General features: G+C 39.1%; 3 protein-coding genes and 1 long non-coding RNA gene across 4 annotated transcripts in view; 2 read left to right on the plus strand and 2 right to left on the minus strand.

Moving 5' to 3' along the window:
- LOC117960610 (glutathione S-transferase omega-1-like) overlaps positions 1 to 2,312 on the plus strand; it is a 3,066-nt gene extending 754 nt beyond the window's left edge. The window contains exons 2-6 of the mRNA XM_034898601.1: positions 490 to 598; positions 714 to 936; positions 1,034 to 1,135; positions 1,353 to 1,459; positions 1,855 to 2,312. Of these exons, the coding sequence (XP_034754492.1) occupies positions 490 to 598; positions 714 to 936; positions 1,034 to 1,135; positions 1,353 to 1,459; positions 1,855 to 2,005 (692 nt within the window). The 3' untranslated portion in view covers positions 2,006 to 2,312. The remainder of the gene's footprint in view (positions 1 to 489; positions 599 to 713; positions 937 to 1,033; positions 1,136 to 1,352; positions 1,460 to 1,854) is intronic.
- Positions 2,313 to 2,821: 509 nt separating this feature from the next.
- On the minus strand, positions 2,822 to 7,129 carry itprip (inositol 1,4,5-trisphosphate receptor interacting protein). Its single transcript, XM_034898600.1, has 2 exons — positions 6,973 to 7,129; positions 2,822 to 4,849 (listed from the first exon to the last, which is right to left on the minus strand). The coding sequence occupies exon 2, from the start codon at positions 4,780 to 4,782 to the stop codon at positions 3,178 to 3,180; it is 1,605 nt and encodes a 534-aa protein (XP_034754491.1). The 5' UTR covers positions 4,783 to 4,849; positions 6,973 to 7,129; the 3' UTR covers positions 2,822 to 3,177.
- Positions 7,130 to 10,320: 3,191 nt separating this feature from the next.
- LOC117960374 (tumor necrosis factor receptor superfamily member 6-like) lies at positions 10,321 to 14,847 on the minus strand. Its single transcript, XM_034898219.1, has 9 exons — positions 14,643 to 14,847; positions 14,124 to 14,218; positions 13,362 to 13,496; positions 13,134 to 13,251; positions 12,930 to 12,988; positions 12,289 to 12,384; positions 12,056 to 12,102; positions 11,696 to 11,717; positions 10,321 to 11,040 (listed from the first exon to the last, which is right to left on the minus strand). Exons 1-9 carry the CDS (start codon positions 14,720 to 14,722, stop codon positions 10,751 to 10,753), a joined length of 942 nt encoding a protein of 313 aa, XP_034754110.1. The 5' UTR covers positions 14,723 to 14,847; the 3' UTR covers positions 10,321 to 10,750.
- Positions 14,848 to 16,009: 1,162 nt separating this feature from the next.
- Positions 16,010 to 20,250, plus strand: LOC117960375. The gene is made up of 3 exons (XR_004660132.1): positions 16,010 to 16,047; positions 18,603 to 18,688; positions 19,468 to 20,250. It is a non-coding gene; the product is annotated as an uncharacterized LOC117960375 (long non-coding RNA).

Consider the following 20,250-nt stretch of genomic DNA (forward strand, 5'->3'; position numbering starts at 1 on the left):
ACGGACAACCTTTTCTTTCTTTAACTGTCTATGACGGTAACCAGTTGTTGTGGAAACCAGTAGGGGTATCACACCGGTACCACTGAATGTAATGCACTTAAGATAGAATTCACTGTGTACAGCGACTCTTTGTGGCTACTCTGATCTGATAACATGTTGTAAAAGACAACTAAAATGTCCTAGAAGTATTTAGGCTAATTTATGGATATTATAATTCACTCATTTAAAATGTTATCAGTGGGACACATCTCTCTCCAATGTGACTGGAAATAGCTGAAAGGATAAAGTTCAGAAAACCGGTTTTACATTGGATAAATAAGTTAATTACTGAGATTCTTTACTAAATATTATTATTCACCAATGGTGTTTTAATTGGAAAATTCGAAATGCTTAAATAAAAAATCTGAAACAAAACTAACAAGTGAATTTACATGTTTACTTTCAGACATAATTACCAGCAACTGAAATGGCGATATTTTTTTCTTTCAGGAAGTGCTGCACCCGGTGCAGTCCCCAACGGCTACATCAGACTTTACAGCATGAGATTCTGCCCCTTCGCCCAGAGGACCAGATTGGTGTTGAGTGCCAAAGGGATCAAGTAAATACACATTTTGTATTATGTTTGACCATTGCTTCACTAACAGCAAGACATTAAAATCCCTGTGATGTGTGTTTTGATTAAATAACCTTTTTTCTTTTTCTTTTTCTTTTAGGCATGACACCATCAACATCAACCTGAAAGACAAACCGGACTGGTTCCTCGAGAAGAATCCACTTGGTCTTGTCCCAACACTGGAGACACCTGCTGGTGAGGTGATATATGAGTCTCCCATCACCTGTGACTACCTGGAGGAAGTTTACCCTGAGAAGAAGCTGCTTCCTTCCTCTCCTTTTGGTAAAGCTCAACAGAAGATGATGCTGGAGCAATTTTCCAAGGTACGAAGACTTGTATCTTAATCCTGGGGTTGTGTTTTGTATACTTGTCTTCTTTTAACAACCATCAAATCATATTAAAGCCACTGTTTTTTTACAGATAATACCATACTTCTACAAGATCCCAATGGGGAGAAAGAACGGCGAGGATGTCTCAGGACTGGAAGCTGAACTGAAAGAGAAGCTTTCCAAATTAAATGAGGTAGGTTGCTATGTCCACTGCTCTGGTTTCTTCTACACAATTACCAGACATATTTGCTTTGGTAGACTGTAAAGTCAAAATTGTCCCCAGGAATGATTATGAGAGCGCAGCTGTAACTGTCTATGAATTGTAATTAACATTAAAGTCTTTAATGACTGTACCTGGCTAGTTTAGTGTTTTTTATACAACGCTAATGGGCGTGATGTTTATTTTTCAGGACCTGGTTAACAAGAAGACCACGTTTTTTGGTGGTGATTCCATCACAATGATTGACTACATGATGTGGCCGTGGTTTGAGAGGCTAGATGTGTTTGAACTGAAACAGTAAGTAACAACCTCTCATGACATAAATAAATAAAATACATTTTATTGATGGTAGCATTTTAAAACACTCAAGCAAAAAGTACAAATATTAAGTACAGTACAAAAGACTTGTATGTTGATAAGCAAGGAATCTCATCAGAACAGAGCCTATAAGTCTTCTTTGTCAGATTTCCTTCATGACATCTGACAAATCATATTTCATTAGGACAACTAATGTCCAGGTGTTATCTGGTCTTAGGTGAATGATTTAATTAACTGAGGCTGAAGCATCTGTTTGTATTTTTGTCAATTGTTTGGTTTGTGTTGTATATTCATGTGATGTCTTCCTGCTACATACAAATTGCCCTTTTGGGATAAAGAATACACTTAACTGATTCAAGTTGTCTTTTTTGTAGCTGCCTTGACAGCACACCCGAGCTGAAGAAGTGGACAGAGCGCATGCTGGATGACATGGCTGTCAAAGCCACCATGCACAGCGTGGATAACCACAAAGCCTTCTACAAGGCTTACGTTGAGGGGAAACCCAACTACGACTATGGCCTGTAGAAAATAAGTGATCAAACACCTTAAATCCTCTGAACACCCACACATGTGTTTTTAGTTATTCTGGCTGATTAGACTCTTTTCAGGTTAAAGATGAGCCGGAGCTTTCATAGGAACTTATTAGGTCACAAATTCTTTCTACCAATAAGTATGACAAAAGGTGTAAATTGTCCTACCCTAACAGATGCAATAATACTAACAGTGTAGTCAGGAAGATGTCAGTCACTCAGTCTAACCACACAGTCTTGGAAAAAGGTCCAGTCAGCCACATTAACTACAAACACCTGTGTGGGTGTTAAGGGCCTTTAAACCGTCCTATTTTTTATTCATATCCATGTTTTAGGTCATGGTTATTCTGGAGTCACGTCTGTTTTTTCTAACTTTGATGTAAAATATACGGTAACAAATTAATTTGTTATTGAAGAAAAATATGAACCATAAAAGGAATGAGGAAAATATGTCTCAAGGTGTTAAATGATGTTGCACTTTTTCTAAAAAAAAAAAAAAGAGGTAATAACACTGGCCTTAATCAGATTTTTTGACTGTGTTATAATAAACATGTATTCCCCTAGGCTACACAGGGTGGTCTCATCTAATAAACAGGGGACAACTGCACCATTCAGAAGAAATGTAACAAGTTTGCTTTGTAATAAGCAATAATAAAAAAAAACATTGAACTTTACAAAATGTAATAGCTGCCATCAGATTTGCAACAGTATGAATGCAAATAAACACTGCTACACTGTTTGGTATATTACTCCCATTTAGACCAGCATAATATGAGAGGTATTTCTGTTTAAATGTTTGACTAAACAGATAAAAGTGCATTGTCTTTTATATGTGAAAGATGAAATTCAGTATTAATACTTGTTGTTGCTTCTTTTAAAGGCAGCAAATAAGTACTGAAAAATTCTTGTCCAGGTTACGCCTATAAAACAAGCAAGAAACAGTCCTAGAGACTGAACTAAAAAAAAAAAAAAAGATTAAAATTCTGCTTATGTGTTGGTCGGAGTCCCTTATTCCCACTACCTTGTCAAGACATCAGCGGTAACTGAAATAACTGTTCTATGTGCATCTGTGCAAGTATTTTTAACATTATTATTGGTAAAACTGATATTTAAAGAGCTGCTAGTGCTTTAGTCATGACAAAAAAAAAAAACATAGCTCACAAACTTTCATCTAGTCTGGTGTAAACCTTCATTTAGTAAGTGCGGTGTGTACTCTTGTATGAGCACAGGTGCATTTCTCAACATCTCGTGGAAATGCCTGACTGTTGTTGCGTAAAGTTCCCTCTGCAACACCAGCGACCGGAACAGATTGATGGGCTCTGCTTTGCGAATTATCTCAGGTACCTTTACTTCCTTTGGCACATTACTGTTACCAACCAAAACATGATGAAGTCTCTTCTCATGTAGACTCCTCTGCAAGAAGCTGAGTACATCCCGAAGCCTTTGCTCTACACTCTCAATGCCCCACACGGAGGGCCTTTTACTCAGCAACAGATGCAACAGAGCAGTCTTGAAGTGGTAGTTAGTCAGGGCACTTTTTCCTGTGAGCCATGTCTGCTTTCTATTTAGGAAGGTAACTATCTGAAGGCAGTGTAAATGAGAGGAATGTTGTGGTAGGCGTTTAGCGAAATGTTTCAGCAAATTCCTCTCATAGACAGCAAAAGAGAAGGGCCAGTATGGGTCAGGAAAGCTGTCACAATCTGATGGGAAGTGGGAGACAAAGTAAGCATCTGTATCCTTCAACTGAACCACCGGTATAATGTTCATTACAATGACTTTTCCTGAACGGAATCGGATCTTCAGAGCACCGGCAGCATCCAGGTTGCGAAAAGTGACCTCAAAGTCGTATTTGTGAGAGATGCGTCCCCAAGCTTTGGTTACAGAGATCTGAAACCACTTCATGACTTGATCTTTGCTTAAGAAACGTGTGTTTCTAGAGCACAGCAATTCATCAGGACTATGGTCCACTTTGAGTATGTCATCCTTGCCATGCAACAGACAAAGCATGTCCTCTCCCAGGTTAGCATTGCCACAGAGACAGCCCTCCTCGTTCTCATCAAACCTGGTCACCTTTATCTTTCCGCAGCCCTGCATGTCTGGAGGCATGTCACTGGAGGGGCTGCACCAAAGGTGGAACTGAAAGGAGTACGGATCTGGAAGCGAGAAAGGCACTAAAAGGTCGCACATCAGTGGCTTGCAAACCTTCCATGACTCAAACATGCTTCCAATCCCAACAAAGTCCCAGACCTCCACGTCTGCCTCCCTGTCACATACACTCCTGAGCGATTCCAGCAAGTCATCTGCAAAACCTTCAACAAACTCCCTCACCTTCCAGTTTTCATGGGCTGAAGTGTAAGTGCATTTGTCACAGAAGTTGCTCAGGATATCCTTATCCAGCACCATCGTCCTGGGAGTGATGGATCCACTCTCTAAAAGCATGTCTTCATCCTCAACTGGCCAGATTTCTATGTCAGCACCACCCTGCACCCTGCACATCTCGATAGTTAAGAAAATGACAAAATACACTATTCTCCAAAAGTACCATCTATAACCTTCCTCCGAGCTGGGTTCTTCCTGCTTTGGGTCCAGCTGTGAAAGTTCTTTCTCCAGCCTGGCCTGCTCCATTTTAAGCCTTTCCTCGTGCTCCTGCATGCGAGCTATGAGCTCCTGGTCCTGGTCCGGGAGCGTGGTGTTCTCTTGGGGAAAGAGCAAGGGGTGGTTTAATATGGCAGCGGCCATCACCATACACACCCTTGCAATGGCCCCCTGCATCTTCACCTTGTTTCTGAAATACACATTTAAGTACCTCGCAGATTTCCAGGCAGCTGCAGCTCAGATCCTGAAACAAAAACAGACATAGGGGTTTTATTGAGAGTCCAGGTGGATTTAAAACTAAAAAATGAATGTTTGTAGCCTGAATAAAAATGTGTAAAAAAAATCATGGTCCAGTTATTTTTATAAAGTACTCCACCCTAGGGGAAGCACAGATTGTACCTCTAAATATAGAGGCAGTGGGCTGAGTGACGCACCCGTCCAGTATCAGACTGTGCAACATGTGAGGAAGGAAGATTCAGCCCCTTGGTTGCCCTTCTCTGATAACCCTATTTAGTTACCAACATTGTGCCTGTTAGCATTTGCAACCTTTTAACATTTTATCCAAAAACTAAATAACACCTCCCTTTCTGGAAAATGTCCAAATAAAGATTATATAAGATGAAATCCTGCTTCTAATAGTAACAATGTGGGAAAAACTCACATTGGCATTATCTTCTTCTTTCCTGGACGTCATCAGATAACTTAACTAATGCAATATGCTGTACAAAAGAGGAAATTACATAAGTCCCTTGCTTATGTAATTTCTTTTAGTTGAAATTGAATTGTCCCCAGGGTATAAATAAAGTTATTTGATTTAAATTAAATTAAGATACTGACTGAATTACTATCATCAATATGATCTTTAAAACATAATATGTTCAAAATGGGACTTCCTTTGGAAAATAACTGAAACGAGAAACAGGAAGTACAAATGAGATGTTCAGTCAGACTTGAGCTGTAAAATGGCAGCAGAGCCAGGGGAAACTTCCCATGACTTACTCACTGGGATGTTTTCCAACACTTACATGGCTCATTCCATCCAAACAAGCAGCAAGCCAGACAGAGAAAGGCCTGTACTTTATTAAAAAACAATTTGAGACCATCTATTGTTACAGAACATGAAGTCAAATTAAACAAAGCCGGAGTCATACTCACTTTTCCTCAAAAATATTTTAGTTACTAACTTGATTACAAAGACCACTATGTAAAAATACTCTGGTAAAAGTAAAACTCCTTAAAGTACATAAGTATTATGAGCAAAACATTGATAATATTGGATTGTCATGTTGTGCTTAATGTACTGGTTTTATTTATTTCTTTGAGTTCCCTGAAAAGCCTAAAAAAATATTACTATTAGTATTGTTATTAGCATGGCTACTAGGTGAATTATTGTTTAATAATGTTATATAGCAAATGCTTTACATATGTTATCATTTTATTATGAACCATTTTAATCTGTAAAGTAACCAGTAGCTACAGCTGTCAAATACATGTAGTGGAGTAAAAAGTGTACATGTTATTCTCTTATGTTGGAGTAAGGAGTAGCCTACAGTATTTTATGAATGAAAGTCCTTGAAGTCAGTTGTGTGATACCCATTTATTTAAGTACAATTTTAAGTATTTGTACCTTACTTGTATACATTGATTTTGAAGCTTTAGTTAGCCTACTGGTTATTTTGCAGGTTCAGATTACTAACACAAAGTATAATATGTAACTACCAAAGTAAGATTTATCATCAACTACTAGGATTTATCATCAACTACTATCAACTACCTATTAACTACTATACTAGCAGTATATTAGGTAGGCTACTTCCTTTCAGCTCCCCCTTATCAGCTGCAACATAAAAGTGATGTAGGCCTATAGGCTACAGTAATGCATCAATTAATCCACATTCTAAAATTGACCAGTCGCAGGAGTTCTTTTGAAACGTTAAATTTATTTTGATGCTAATACTTTTGTACAAATTTTAAGAGGACTTAACCTTCTTAGCAGTAGACTTCTACCCTGAAGTAGCTATTGCTACTTTTATTTTAACAACATATCTGAGTAGACCTACTTCGTTCACCACTGAAGTAGGCCCACAGGTGCCTACTTTAAAATGTTACTCCATCAGTCCCAAAATTGAGGCATATAGTTATTTTAAGTACATGAGTAAAAGTAAAACACACGTCTTGCCACTTCTACTATGACGTGTCTGTGTATGCCTACTTGTAAAGTGATGTCGTTTTCACAAAGTGGACGGTTACCTCCTCGGTTGTCTTAGCAACAAAATAGTAACCCGCGACGCTCACTCATCCGGAAATGTCGCAGTAGTAAAACATTATTCCAGATACATGACTCAAAATAAAACTTGATAAACCTACCTTAATGCTGTTCTCTGCCTAAGTTCATGATGATGAAAAGTGGGGAACTCTCCAGTGAACGCAACCTCATCATGTGAACAACGAGGGAAAACGTGTTTTTTCACAGCTCTTTTCTTACACATTTCCTGACTGTGTGCCCCACCCATAAACACAGACACCGCCCAGCTTCCCCTCTTTAACCATTTGGCCTCTTGAGCTGTAAAGAGAAGGATTTTGGTTTCGTGATGAATTTAAAATATCCTAAATGGTGTGCAAAGTCAAACTGTTTTCACTTGATAGGATCCAGTTTAAAAACCTACTATTTGCAGAAGTCAACCTATACACTGTGTATTGCACCTCTAGGTTACTGTCCCTTTGCACTTTACTGTATACATAGGGGCCTACATCTCAGCAACGTGATATTGTAGGCAGTATTGTGGGATGAAGTGCTCAGCAAACAAGAACACTTTAGGGAACTAAGGGATCCTAGAGGGTTCTCTGAAGGTTACATTAAAAAGCTTTTGCGAAATTTGGATAACTAGATCATCAGTATTTATGAAACCCTAAATACTTGAACTTAATCATAAGTGGACTGTGTGCATAAAGGTATTTGTTGATTTTGCTAATTTTTACTTCTAGCCTACGCCATAAACTAAGATGTTGCAAATGTAAACTATACCATAAAAACTTTCTTAAATTTCTCTCCTGAAAATTAAGAAGTTGGGCCTTGATTTGGGTCTAAATGTTACATTAAATATCTGAGCTAATCTTAAAAATACATACAAATTAACAACATGGTTACACTGTTCTACACAAGCCAGCCTATGTTAAACAGAAATATGTTACATCCACAAGGTGGCACTTCAAAGCAAATCAGGACACAGGAAAAAAACACACTACTTACTCCATATCCATATAACAGCCTACACAGGTCTACAACAACAATCAAAATGTTGGCCTTTAGAAGCAAAAAATCCATGAAACAATTTAAAATGGTGTCATTTATTGGCACACATGAAATGACAAATGTTTGGTTTATCAGTGTCTTTTCATACCCTTCAAGAAATGCTATTTTATCTTATACAACATTTCCTCAACACCACCCTTCACTAAAAACAAATCGTAGCAACCCGGGCAACAGCTTTAGCATTAGTAGTACATAATGGGACAGCCTTGGGGTAGAAAGTGGCATGATCCATAATGACTAGGATGTACCGGTGCCCCCTTGGGGACTTTGGCAGGGGATCTACTATGTTCATGGCCACTTTCTGGAAGGGGGTGTTAATTATAGGTAATTATGGATCAAGGGGTTCCATAGGGTACCTTTGGGGTGGTATTCTGGCACTCCCTGCAGCTTTTGCAATAATCCTGGGCCGCCCTTTTCACCCCTGGCCAGTACGATTGACGTGATCTTCTCCACCCCTATATGAGCTCCCAAAAGATGTGAGTGGGCAAGGTACAAATCTTTAGGAACATAGCATTTTGGGACTTGCAACTGATCAACAAGATCACCATGGCATGGGCCAACTTTGCTTTTCTGTTTCTCAGATATTTGTTCTTTCTACTACTTCTCCTGGGGCCCCTGGTCCTGTGGTCCCATAAACGGCAAAATATAGGCCACTCCCGCCCTATCAACAATGGTGCTGGCAACTTTTTTCTACCACGCCCGCCTCAACCTCAAATGTACCCCTTGTGGTCTGCACCTTGGTGCAGGATACTGGGATGAGGGGCCCACTGGGCCCAGTGGTCGGCTCGGGCATTGTTAGGGTCACGAACTCCCCAAGTCCACCAGGGCCTTTGCATCCCAGATCCCAATCCTATCAGCCAGTTTAGGGGCATTTAGACCTTCATGGGCCGAGCAGGTGGTGGGGTAGTTGCCACTCCTCATGGGGAGTCTATTGACCCAGCTGTGGGCACTGGTTTATCAATGACGGGACAACCTGGGTGGTGTGGTGTGGATTTGGTGCTTCTATATCCCCATTCTTCAGCCTTGTCTTGTCTCCCCTGTGGTCAGAACAGCTTGGACGTGGATTCTCCATAATTATTACCATCTGGGAGTTTAAGGTCAGGATGCCTGCCCATTCTGCTTTAGACCGATGCTATCTCTCTGCTGTCCTTGCTAACACCTCCAGATACGCCTCGATTTCGTCTTTACCACCTTGTTTGGTCAGCAGTATACTGGGCTCTGTCGGTTTCTCTGGCTTCATCAAATGCTGGCCCAGTGCAGTCATAGCATCTTGTAAAGCCACCTGGCTTTGGGCCTGTTGAGTTTGGACAAGCTGGGCTGACGCACTCTCCATAGCAGTACCTGTGTCTCTCTCCTCTATTTCATTGGGAATCCTTAGCGACAGAACAGAATTGCCCGCATTCTCCACTAAATGTATAATTTTCTTTTTTTAAAGGGTAATTCTTTAAATTACAACTAGGAAGTAATGTTGTCGTACATGCAGGGTGCCAATTAGAGCTTAAATACTTCGTTGACAGAATTGTAATTTTACTCGAATATTTCAGTTATTTTGCTCTTCAAATGTGAAAATGTGTTGACTTTCCCCACTGCCACTAAAATACTGGTAGACAACCGAACACAAATGTAGATACAAGGGTGAATAATTAGGATGTAGGTCTATTTGTATAATAATTGAACTAATACAAACAATTATGGGGTGCGGTAGTTTAATGTTACTTTGTTAGGAAACAAAATACATGTGACCCTTTGTTCTAGCAATACATTTATTCAGGTTTATTGCACAATATACAAGCTGTGGCACAAATGACAATAAGGGCCGTTACAGAGTCAACGCATCCGTACGGTTTTTGTTTAAAATAGTATTTATTTCTATATTTATTCAGTACATATCCATCCTGCTCTTATGAAACTATTGTATATCCTGCACTTACTGCTATTGCACTTCTGGTTAGACCTGAACTGCATTTCGTTGCCTTGTACATGTACATATGTAATGACGATAATATTGAATCTAATCTAATCTTATGCATCCGCAAGGCTACATTTCGGCCACCATTACGCGACGATTCGTAGCAAAATGTTTTGTCCCAGCACCAACGCATGCAATACAATGCGTTGTCGCTGGGGGCGAAATTGCAAGTACTGTACATTATTTCAAGTATATGTTATATTTCCAGAAGGTTTGAATACAAACTTCTGCAGTTACCCCATCTTGTCCCCCTACCACCCTGACATCATCAGCCTCCCGTGGTGGTAAAGGAAAGTTAAAGCTTCAGGCCGATTATAGGTCCAGGATGGGTTATTATGGGTCCTTCATATGAAAATGAATATCCCACTGTCACCATTTCAATGTTGGCTAGGCTGTACGTTCAGCAAAAAATAAGCAATAGGTTTCACTCCCCCTTTGCGTGAGCGGTGTATTGCATTTCACGAACCCCCCCGTGAGGCTTGCGTCCGCTGTATAGACTATGAAAGGGAGCGTGTCACTCGCATTTACGCTGTAACGGCTGTAATGTAATCTTTATGAACACTTTCATACCTAAAACTGGAAGTAAATGGTTGACAAAAACCTCTCAGTCCAGCATTTGAGCAGATAACAGGGATCCCTCTAGATAACAGCATTCACTAGATCACAGCAGTCCTCCAAAATCTCACCTTAAATTCTGCTTTTACAAAATTGTAGTTCAGACAAAGTCTCATAATAGTTACATACATTCTTAAATAAGTATTACCATTTTAATCCTATCATGTAAACATCTCAATTGGTACAAAAATAATAATTCATACAGTAGACAGCGGTGCAAATAATTGAAAGGTGCCAACATTAGACCTTCAAGCAGGATTATTATTTGGTCTAGACAATATGTCCATCACCCTCTCTGCTCTGTCCCTTTTGCCACTCCTGTGTAGTAATTGGACCAAGTTTCTTGAAGCCTCCTTGCCATTCCTCTCCACCCAGATCTTTAGTAGTTCAAGTGTCGCCTCCTGATAATTACCAGGGTGGTTCAATTCACAAGTCTCAATAGTGGGGTCTAATATAGTGCTGCGTATTGCTAAATCCTTCATATCAGCCCATCCAATCACTTCTACAATGTCAGGCAGGTGAGGCCGGAGATCCACAACTGGAGCTTATGTGAACGACAGGAAAAGTGGTGATTAATGCAACAAAACACAAAACACATATCATCACAACGTTATTGATTCTAGTGATAAAAAAAAAAGACACAGGCAGATTAAAAAGAGCTATGTTGAAGTGTCATTAAAAAGTGTCCCAATTACACCAATCTGGCCTGACTCATTTGACATGTTTCCAGTTTGATCTGGTGTTTGCTAATTCACAGTGGTTAGAACAACTGAGCTAATCAGAGCTTTGTAGGTAGGTTTGTTCCATAGTAACAAAAAAATATCTACATACATGAAAAAATTACGTGAATGGTAAAAAGTGTAGATGAGATTTGTTGTAATTCAACTTACAGATCATTAACAACTGGGCAGAAATCGGCATCTCTCTCAAATGTCATGACCATTGTTAAGTTAACTGCATCTTGCCACCGCAGCTAACATGTCAACCAAAAATGATGTTGGCACTCACAAGTGAATGTTTAGAAAAAAAACTCCCAAACAGAACATGCCGCAATATAAGACTGAATAATGACAAAATGAAATGTAGATTCAGTCTGGTTATCAATCAATTCCCTTTTACATCTAACAAGCTCAAAATATAGTGAAATAGCAACTAAAGCTCTAATACTGCAAAACAAAATCTGCTTTTCTTACCTCTAAGAAACTGAATGTTCTCCTGAGAAACAAAAGTAAAATGAATGTTAATGAACAAATTAACTTCACAGTTACAAAATAACAAATTTCTTACACAAGCTTCACAAATATCACACAACAATAGTACTGATACAGCACGCACACTAACATGGACAACAAAGGTTTCAGACAACCCACCTAGACCTCCTATAGAAAGGGGCAGCTATGCCAATAGAGGAGAGACAGAAAAGAGCTCATCATTCATGCACATGTGAAACAAAAGAGGAGAGATAAAACTGGACAAAGGCCAAACATCTTAAAGCGGGTCAGAGAGTTATAAATGGACTAAAAGAGATCACACTGGATTGGAGAATAACTCACCTCAGGTGTATTAACATTTATCAGTGCGACTGGGAGTTGTCTCTTTTCTAATGTTAATTGATAAAAAAAAAAAGACAAACTGATTATTAAGAAGATAGAAAAACAGCAATAAATCTGAATATTTCTTAAATGGAATGTGAACTGAACCTCTGTTATTATAACTGTACAACATGATGTTTAGTGCCCTCTGCTAGTCCCATTAAATATAGTTGCATAGTAGTAGAAATACTCACGGTGGCGTCTCCTTAACCAAAGGCCAAGTCCAATACCAAGTCCAATGACAGCCAGTGTGACAATTATGCCGACTGTTATGCCTACAATATCATACCCTGAAACACAAAGAAACATTACATTTTTATCACAAACAAAATTATGCCATTTCTTGTTTATAAATGATATGCCAATATACTAATTGAAGCCACCATGATACAATAGGCTCGTTCGAGACGAACTATGCCTCGCCTGTAAAGTGGACGACAGCTGTCAAAATTCTCTGTATATCTGTTCTGATGTTAATAAACAACAGACTTCTGTGACCCCTGATCTGAACGGATTAAGTCTCTGATTTCTCAACGTCACAATCAGGCACACATTTGTTCTATACAGAAAACACGCTTTAAATCAGACAAATAGCAATTAAAATCCCTCCCATTCAAAAAAATAAAAAATGTTTATAAAACGGCACCACGTGGAGTCGATTTTGAACCAATCAGCTGAGAAGCCGGCGTTTCCCAGCATGCTCTGGGTCCCCCTTTCACATGTGAAATTTACGTTGCCCACGTGTGCATGACATCAGAGCAAGTCGAGCACAAATCTAACCGGCAATAGACCTAGCTCTTCTCAAACGAGCCTAATATCGTTAACTAAACCATACCTTCATCGCAGACTGTGTCACTGTTGGCTGTACAGGCTGTTTTGATGCCCTTAGCACATCTTGAACCAAAAGTAAAGGAAATGTGAGTGAGAGTATTAAACGCCTTAATTATTATTATTTTTTAATATGTTGGCAGTCTAAAAGGCCAAGTTTTAAGAAGCTATACATACACTATTCTAGTTTACATATAAGAACAGAACTTACACTTTACAAGGGTAGCAGATTTTACAGGTTTTTATGTCGCTGCTGCAATAGTGATCCTTTTTACATCGACACCTAGTGTTTCTGGCAGGGGTACAAGGTTCGTCCACCTCTAGATTGGCTGAAAGAACAGTAGAACCACACAAGAAACATTAGAGGGGCTGACAGACCTTCACCTTTCTCAGAACTGTATGTTTTTGTAAAAAACAACAACAGTAATGTCCATTATACCATTGGGTTGTGAGCAGGATGTGCAGGGCTCACAGGACTCATGGTTATTAGGGTGACTGCTGTATGTCTCTTCAAGACAGGTCTTGCATTTTCCAATTTGTAGATTCATAGTGCAGTGTTCTTCCAGGTGCAGACCTACAGTACAGGAGACACATGAACCAGAGACAGAAGGAAATGTTTTACTCAGTTTGGTCCTTCCAATGATTTCCACACCCACGCAGGCAGCCACATGCAAACAGATCTAAAAGTTAGTATTGTACCAATACCAACTTTCCTGGCAAAACACACACTAACAGTTTGAAATATGATATAATATGAAAGGAGACTTGTGTACATGGTTAGTGTAACACTGAACATGCAAAATACATGTTTTCCATTCATAATAGTTTAGCACACTAGTGTTCAACTGTTTCTTAGAAATGTCATATGTGTGTGTGTGTGTGTGTGTGTGTGTGTGTGTGTGTGTGTGCGTGTGTGTGACATTTGAACACAAAATTCCATTTTGAGAAGACATAACATTGTTTTAAAAGCAGAATTTTATTTTACAGGGGATTTATTGATTTTTGCCTTTGTGTTTTTGACTGTGTATGAAGTTCTGGAAATTATGCTTTCAGAAAACGTGTGTAAAACAAAAATTGTAAAAGGCAGCTTACATTATTTTCATATTGCCAATCAGTTCACATGTAACCACCATGGGCAGTATAAAATAGGTAACCACTGACTAACTCTTTACAGAAGTCCAAATAACAAGAAGACACTTACCAGCGCCACACAGACAGCACATCTTCCCCTCATGTTCGTATGTGCCGTCGACACAAGACTGGCTCATGTTTTGCCCTTCATTGGTTGAAGAGGCACTGGAGAGGACAGAAAACGAAAGTGAAATACGGTTTAGAACTATATTAGTTCAAATAAGTAACTGATTACCACATTTTTTAAAAATCGCCTTAGCTTTAACGAGTAACTCTAGATTTTAGGCTAACCTTGCTAACGCTACCTATCTAGAATTTTGAACTCAGGTGTTGTGACGATTCTGTTACTGTCAGCCCAAAACCTCTCAATTACTGTCGTCTAATGTGATACTTAACCTCAACCCAACCTTAGCCCTACACCTTAACATTCCTCTAGTATTAGCTAGCGATACATTTAGCGTTAACCAAAATTTAACGGTTGACCCAGACCACACGAACATGGTACAGACTTTGACATAACACCATCATGCAGCCTAGCTAGCTCACAGACATCTCTGATATTTCTAGCTATGTAGCTAACTTTACTTACGCCGACATAAGGAGGAAGAGCAAAACCAAGGTGACAACGTTAAACCACGCAGAAAACTTGCTTGACTTGGCGGCAATCATGGCGATTTGGTACTATAACGCTAAATACTTTAGTAAACGAACGAATAGGTAATGTAAAAAGTTAAAGTGAGTTTATAGTAACCACCCTACTGCGGAGGGCGGGGGTTTCTTACTTTCAGTTTCTGTCACCAATGTTCCGTACAGTATGTCTACAATGTAGCCTGCACATAAAACAAACATCCATATATTTTGTAGGGTAATATACTACTGTATGTTTCCAACTTGAATCGATTAATGAATCTTTTTTTTTTTGCACACCCCTTAAGTAGTGACTTTTTTTTTTACTTTCATAATGCCAAATGTACAATTTCTATGTTTTAGAAACCTCTACATTAACCAACTTTCTGCCAGCTGTGGTTAAGCAGGGCCACCATATAGCCCCCAACATAACTCTCACCTTTCTCATATAACTGTAATCACAGACCAAAAAAGAAGGTCATTTATTCAGTTAGCTGTTCATTTATAGTTAGCCTCCTACCTTTTATTTACCAATTGAAAATCCAAATGGTGTTTTAAAGCCATCTCCATGCTATAGGTGGTCTAGGTTTAGAAATGCTGAAGCCTTCATTATTTTTGCCAGCCTAAATAAAATCAATTTTAAACATATTGGTTTAAATGCACTGTAATTAGCTAATAAAACACCCACCATGTGTACGTTTCTAACTGCTGAATATAAACTACTGAAACGTTTCCAAAACACACCTTGATGACCTCAATGGCTCTGGTTATATTGTACAATGAATGTAAAGCCAGTAACAACCATGGTTTAGAGACGCCTCCCTTATGCTAGACTCAAATTGTTCCACTAGGCGGTGTTATTGCTCTTTGTTCATTATATGATTGCTGGAGGGGGTTGCTTCTAATTTCTTGTGGCATAGTCACATACATTCAAACAAAGTATTGTTTGAAACATTCAGTACAGACAGTAGATTGTTTTACTTAAAAAAATAAACATATATGGCAGATAAATGCAGTATACCGTAACAGAATACCGGTAGGTGAAACTGATTGAGAATTGAATTGCATCGGATTATTGCAATCCACAGCACAAAGTACACACCAAGAAAACTACATAAGAATGATTTTGCTTACCTTACTGAATTATGTTTGTTAAGCATTCCTTTAAAACTGTGGACATAATTTACTGTGTTAACAGTAGGCCTACCCATGCTTTTGGGTTCCAGACAGATGAAAGGTGATTTGTGAAAGTAAAATTAAGTTTAAAACATGCCATTTTTGACCAGTTACTAACTCACAACTTTTCTTTCTTTTACTGTTTCTGCACAGGAAATCAGCAAAATGAAGATCAAAAGAAGGTGATGCAGGTAAGCAAAGCACTGCACAACTGGATACCTGCCACTCTGATTAAGTTCTGTTTGAACGTCCATAATACTAAACAAATCAATCTAATCTAAACTCTGTCTTTGATTTATAAAGTTATTGTGGAGTGTAGTAATGAGGCTCTTAATGTGCTAGAAAAGCCAATTTTATGTAGCTGGAAATCCATTCTGTCTGTGCAACTAAGAAATGAATGCCTTAACCCCAAAAAAACGCCATATTTGTTTGATATCTGCTAAGTGTAGTTAACAGCAAATTTATCTTTGAACTAAAGGGAAGAAAAAAATATTTGGCTTGGGAATAAGAACTTAACTTGGAGGAGAACTCCTGTGGGATTTGGTTGTTTTTGCAAGTGTATCAAATTTCATCCCTTTGTAGTCCCAGTGTGTCCCAGTGTCGGATTTGTACCAGTCTGCCGCCTGCTCATTTGGCCCATTTAGAGAGCAAAATTAACACGCACAGACACACACACACACACACACACACACACACACACACACACACACACACACACACACACACACACACACACACACACACACACAGGTGTTTTAGAAAATTATGAATTCATATTTTTTGCCACTCAAGCAGAATGGCTCTGGAAATGGCAATGTCAGTCTTTCGGTTGGTGTACCACTTTGGTCCATACTGAAATATATCAACAAACTACTGGATGGATGAAAATGTAATTTTGTAAAGATGTTTTTGGTTAGCAGAGGATGAAGGCTAATGCATTTGGGGATTTCCTGACTGTTATTCAGGTTGCCTTTTGTTCCTTTAAGTGAAATGCATCCACAGCTGTTGGACTGACAGGAGTTTTTAACTTGTGCCAACATCAGGTCAGAATCTTTTCAAAGTTTAGAACAAATATGTGCTAAACTAATACCATTTCCATCCATATCAGCTCAGATTAGAAAACGTTAGTATGCTAACATGCTAAACTAAGATGGTGAACAACATTATACCTGCAAACATCAGTTTGTTAACATTGTCACAAGTATGTTAGCACTCTGACATTAGCGTTTAGCTCGAAGTACCACTGGGCCTGAGTGCTTCAGTCACAGCGCTACTAGCATGTCTGTGGAGTCTTCATATTGTTGGAATCTATTCACGTAATATATTCTCAGAGTTGAAGCAGTTAACATGTATTGAATATCCAAACCTGAAAAGGAAGTTGGCCTGCTGGATCGTTGACATAACAATGGCAACAATTGTTTCACTACCATTCATTCTTTTATCAACAAAAGTAACTGCTTCTAGATGGGCTTTGGGAAGAATATACAGTGGCTTGAGAAAGTTTACACACCCATGCTAAAGTTGATTAAAGAAGAATAAAAAACATCTTTTTGAAATTGATCTTAATTCCTTAATTTAAAAAAAATAGGAAAATCCAACAATTTAAGGACACTAATTTTCTTTGTAAAAGAATAATTTACTGTAAATAAATAAATGCTCTTCCTTAAAATACATTGGGCATAAGTATACACACCCCTATTTTAAATTCCCATAGTGGCAAGCAGATTTTCATTTTTAAAGGCCAGTTATTTCATGGATCAGGATACTATGCATCCGGATTAAGTTCCCTTGGCCTTTGGAATTAAACTAACCCCATATCATCACATACCCTTCACCATACCTAGAGATTGGCATGGTTTTATTTCACTTAGCTTAATAGCTGGTTTGATTTGCAATGAGAGATGATCTTATGGAAAGTTCCCAATGCCAACCTCTAGGTAAGGTGAAGGGTATGTAATGATATGGGGTTAGTTTAATTCCAAAGGCCAAGGGAACTTTGTATATGTATATATATGCATGGTATCCTGGATCCATGAAATAACTGGCCTTTAAAAATAAAGATCTGCCTGGCTCAATTTAACATAGGTGGGTGTATCTTTATGCGCCCCGTATTTAAAGGGAAGAACATTTATGTATTTACAATACATCATTCATTCACAAAGAAAATTGGTGTCCTTAAAAGTTAAGATTTCCCTTACATTTTTTAATTAAGGCATTAAGATCAGTTTCCAAAAGATGTTTTTTTTCTTCCTCTTTTTAATCAACTTTAGCATGGCTGCGTAAACTTTCTCAAGCCACTGTACATATGGACATTGTACAATTCAAATGTTGGAAGTAAATCTGATGGCCTTCTCCCTCTGCTGCTAGCTTTGTGGATAAATTAGGTGGAGGAGTTGGATATGGTCTTCTTGGAACAAACGCATGTATTTTGGTGCCTTATTCTTTGTTTTGAGTGGCTAATGCTTAATGTAATAACAGCATATACAACTGTAACCAATAGGCCACAATGAGAGCATGTCTCTCTTCCACTCCGCTGTACTGCAACAAAACCAAATAGCTCCAAAACCACCACCAGAGAAGTGCAGCTCGCAGATTTCAGCTCTGTGGAAGGACATTATCTTCCATGGCCAATGTGTTCCGCGTCCCATCGCCTCCAGGTCATATGCAGAATAAGGCAGAGTAATAGCTCCACTGAGAAGGAGGAGAGAAAAATAAAATAGAATAAGAACAATGTTTTTGTTGTGAGGAGGAAGCTGCTGGAAGGGACCATGTTGCAAAGCCTCCCCCAGGGACACAGAAGAAAAGGGAGGAGATGAGTCGGAGAAGCAGAAGGTAACAGCTCTTTTGTTTGGGTAAAAGAAACACCAGACAGAAAGAGACAAGACTTTACTCGTTGTCACTGCGTCTGCATGCTAAAGTTCATCAATGCTGTATTTCATTTTAGTGTGTTTCATAGATTTTGTTAAGTATAGTCATTGATGCACTGTTTTTTTGTGGGAATTGGGTCACCATAGGGGCAACTCAAAACTCTAAATTACAAATAACAAGCAAAGCAACAAGTTTTTCCAGAAATGTCACCGCATACATGTCAGTGCCACCTATTATACTTGCCGAACTATTCCCCCTAAAGTGTTATGCATCTGTTAATTTCACGCATTTAATTTTTACTTCCTTGAGGTTGAGCTTCTTCTTTAACTTGAGCTATAGCACTTCTTTAAAGAGCCAAAGCTTTTAGGCCTGAAGGTAGTAATCATAGTTCATGAATGTCTTGACAGTGAATGTGAAAACTATATTTCCAAAGGTATTGGCTTTGCTCTTTCAATTCAGAGTAGCTATACTGCTGCGATTTGACATTTACACATAACAACCGGGACAGTTTTTATTTTTTTGTGAATATTTAATAAATTCACCTTAAAAACACCCACACTGATGAGGTTTTGCCGTATTCAGTGCTCATGTTCAGAAGCTGAAACCGTGGTATTGGATAATTCAAGAAGGGATATCTTTATTTGGGATATTTTGAATGTATTAAGAGTGAGAGAGGAAGTAACTGATGTGTGGCAAAATGTATCTATTGCTAACTGCTTGTCTGCCTTGTAACCTGTGTACAGTGCAGAAGAACTGGGACTGAAGGACTGACAAACCCGATGCTTCTTCACACACAGAACAGGAAGAGAGTCATGCTGCTCTTCAGCTACAGGAAATAACCTCTGTGCTGATGACGCAGGTCTCAGGGGAATGTTCAGCAAGTTCTGTAGGTCTGAAACATACTGTACGCTCTGTAACTGCATGAGCGGCAGTCCACACACACACACACACACACACACACACACACACACTCATACTCAGACAAATATTTCTTTGAGAGCTACTTTGTACGTTTGGGTTCTTCACTAAATCGTCAAAAGCAACTACAGTATCTCACTGTCTTTCTCTCCCTTAGCACCAGCTTACACACATGCACACACAAACTAGATTAAAAGATGTAAATCTGTAAAACTGCCACTAGACGATATGTCTGTGCAGAGATTTCCCCCCCGCAACACATCCAGCGGTCTCCCTAATTAGAGCTGAGCACATCTGTGGGCAAGGGAGTCTGCCTCTGCACATGGAGGGGGGATTTGGCCGAGAGCATTCACTGGGCTGTCTGGTGGGGAAGACAATGGAGAGGAGTACTGTGCAGAGTGCTTTTCCCCAGCACAGAGGAGAGAGAAGAATAATGCCAGTTGAATGTCCCATAGAGATGGATTTATTGAGACTATTGGTATTGGAAAATCCGGTTAGGGACTTAATCAAAATAGAGCGGCAGCAGGGAGAGACTGAGCTGAGACTGAGCTGAGCCTGTAGAGCGGGGATAAAAAAGACCAGCCCTGCCTATCCTTTTCCTTTACCTG

This window comes from Etheostoma cragini, chromosome 17, assembly GCF_013103735.1.
Source record: "Etheostoma cragini isolate CJK2018 chromosome 17, CSU_Ecrag_1.0, whole genome shotgun sequence".
In the NCBI taxonomy this organism is placed as follows: Eukaryota; Metazoa; Chordata; class Actinopteri; order Perciformes; family Percidae; genus Etheostoma; species Etheostoma cragini.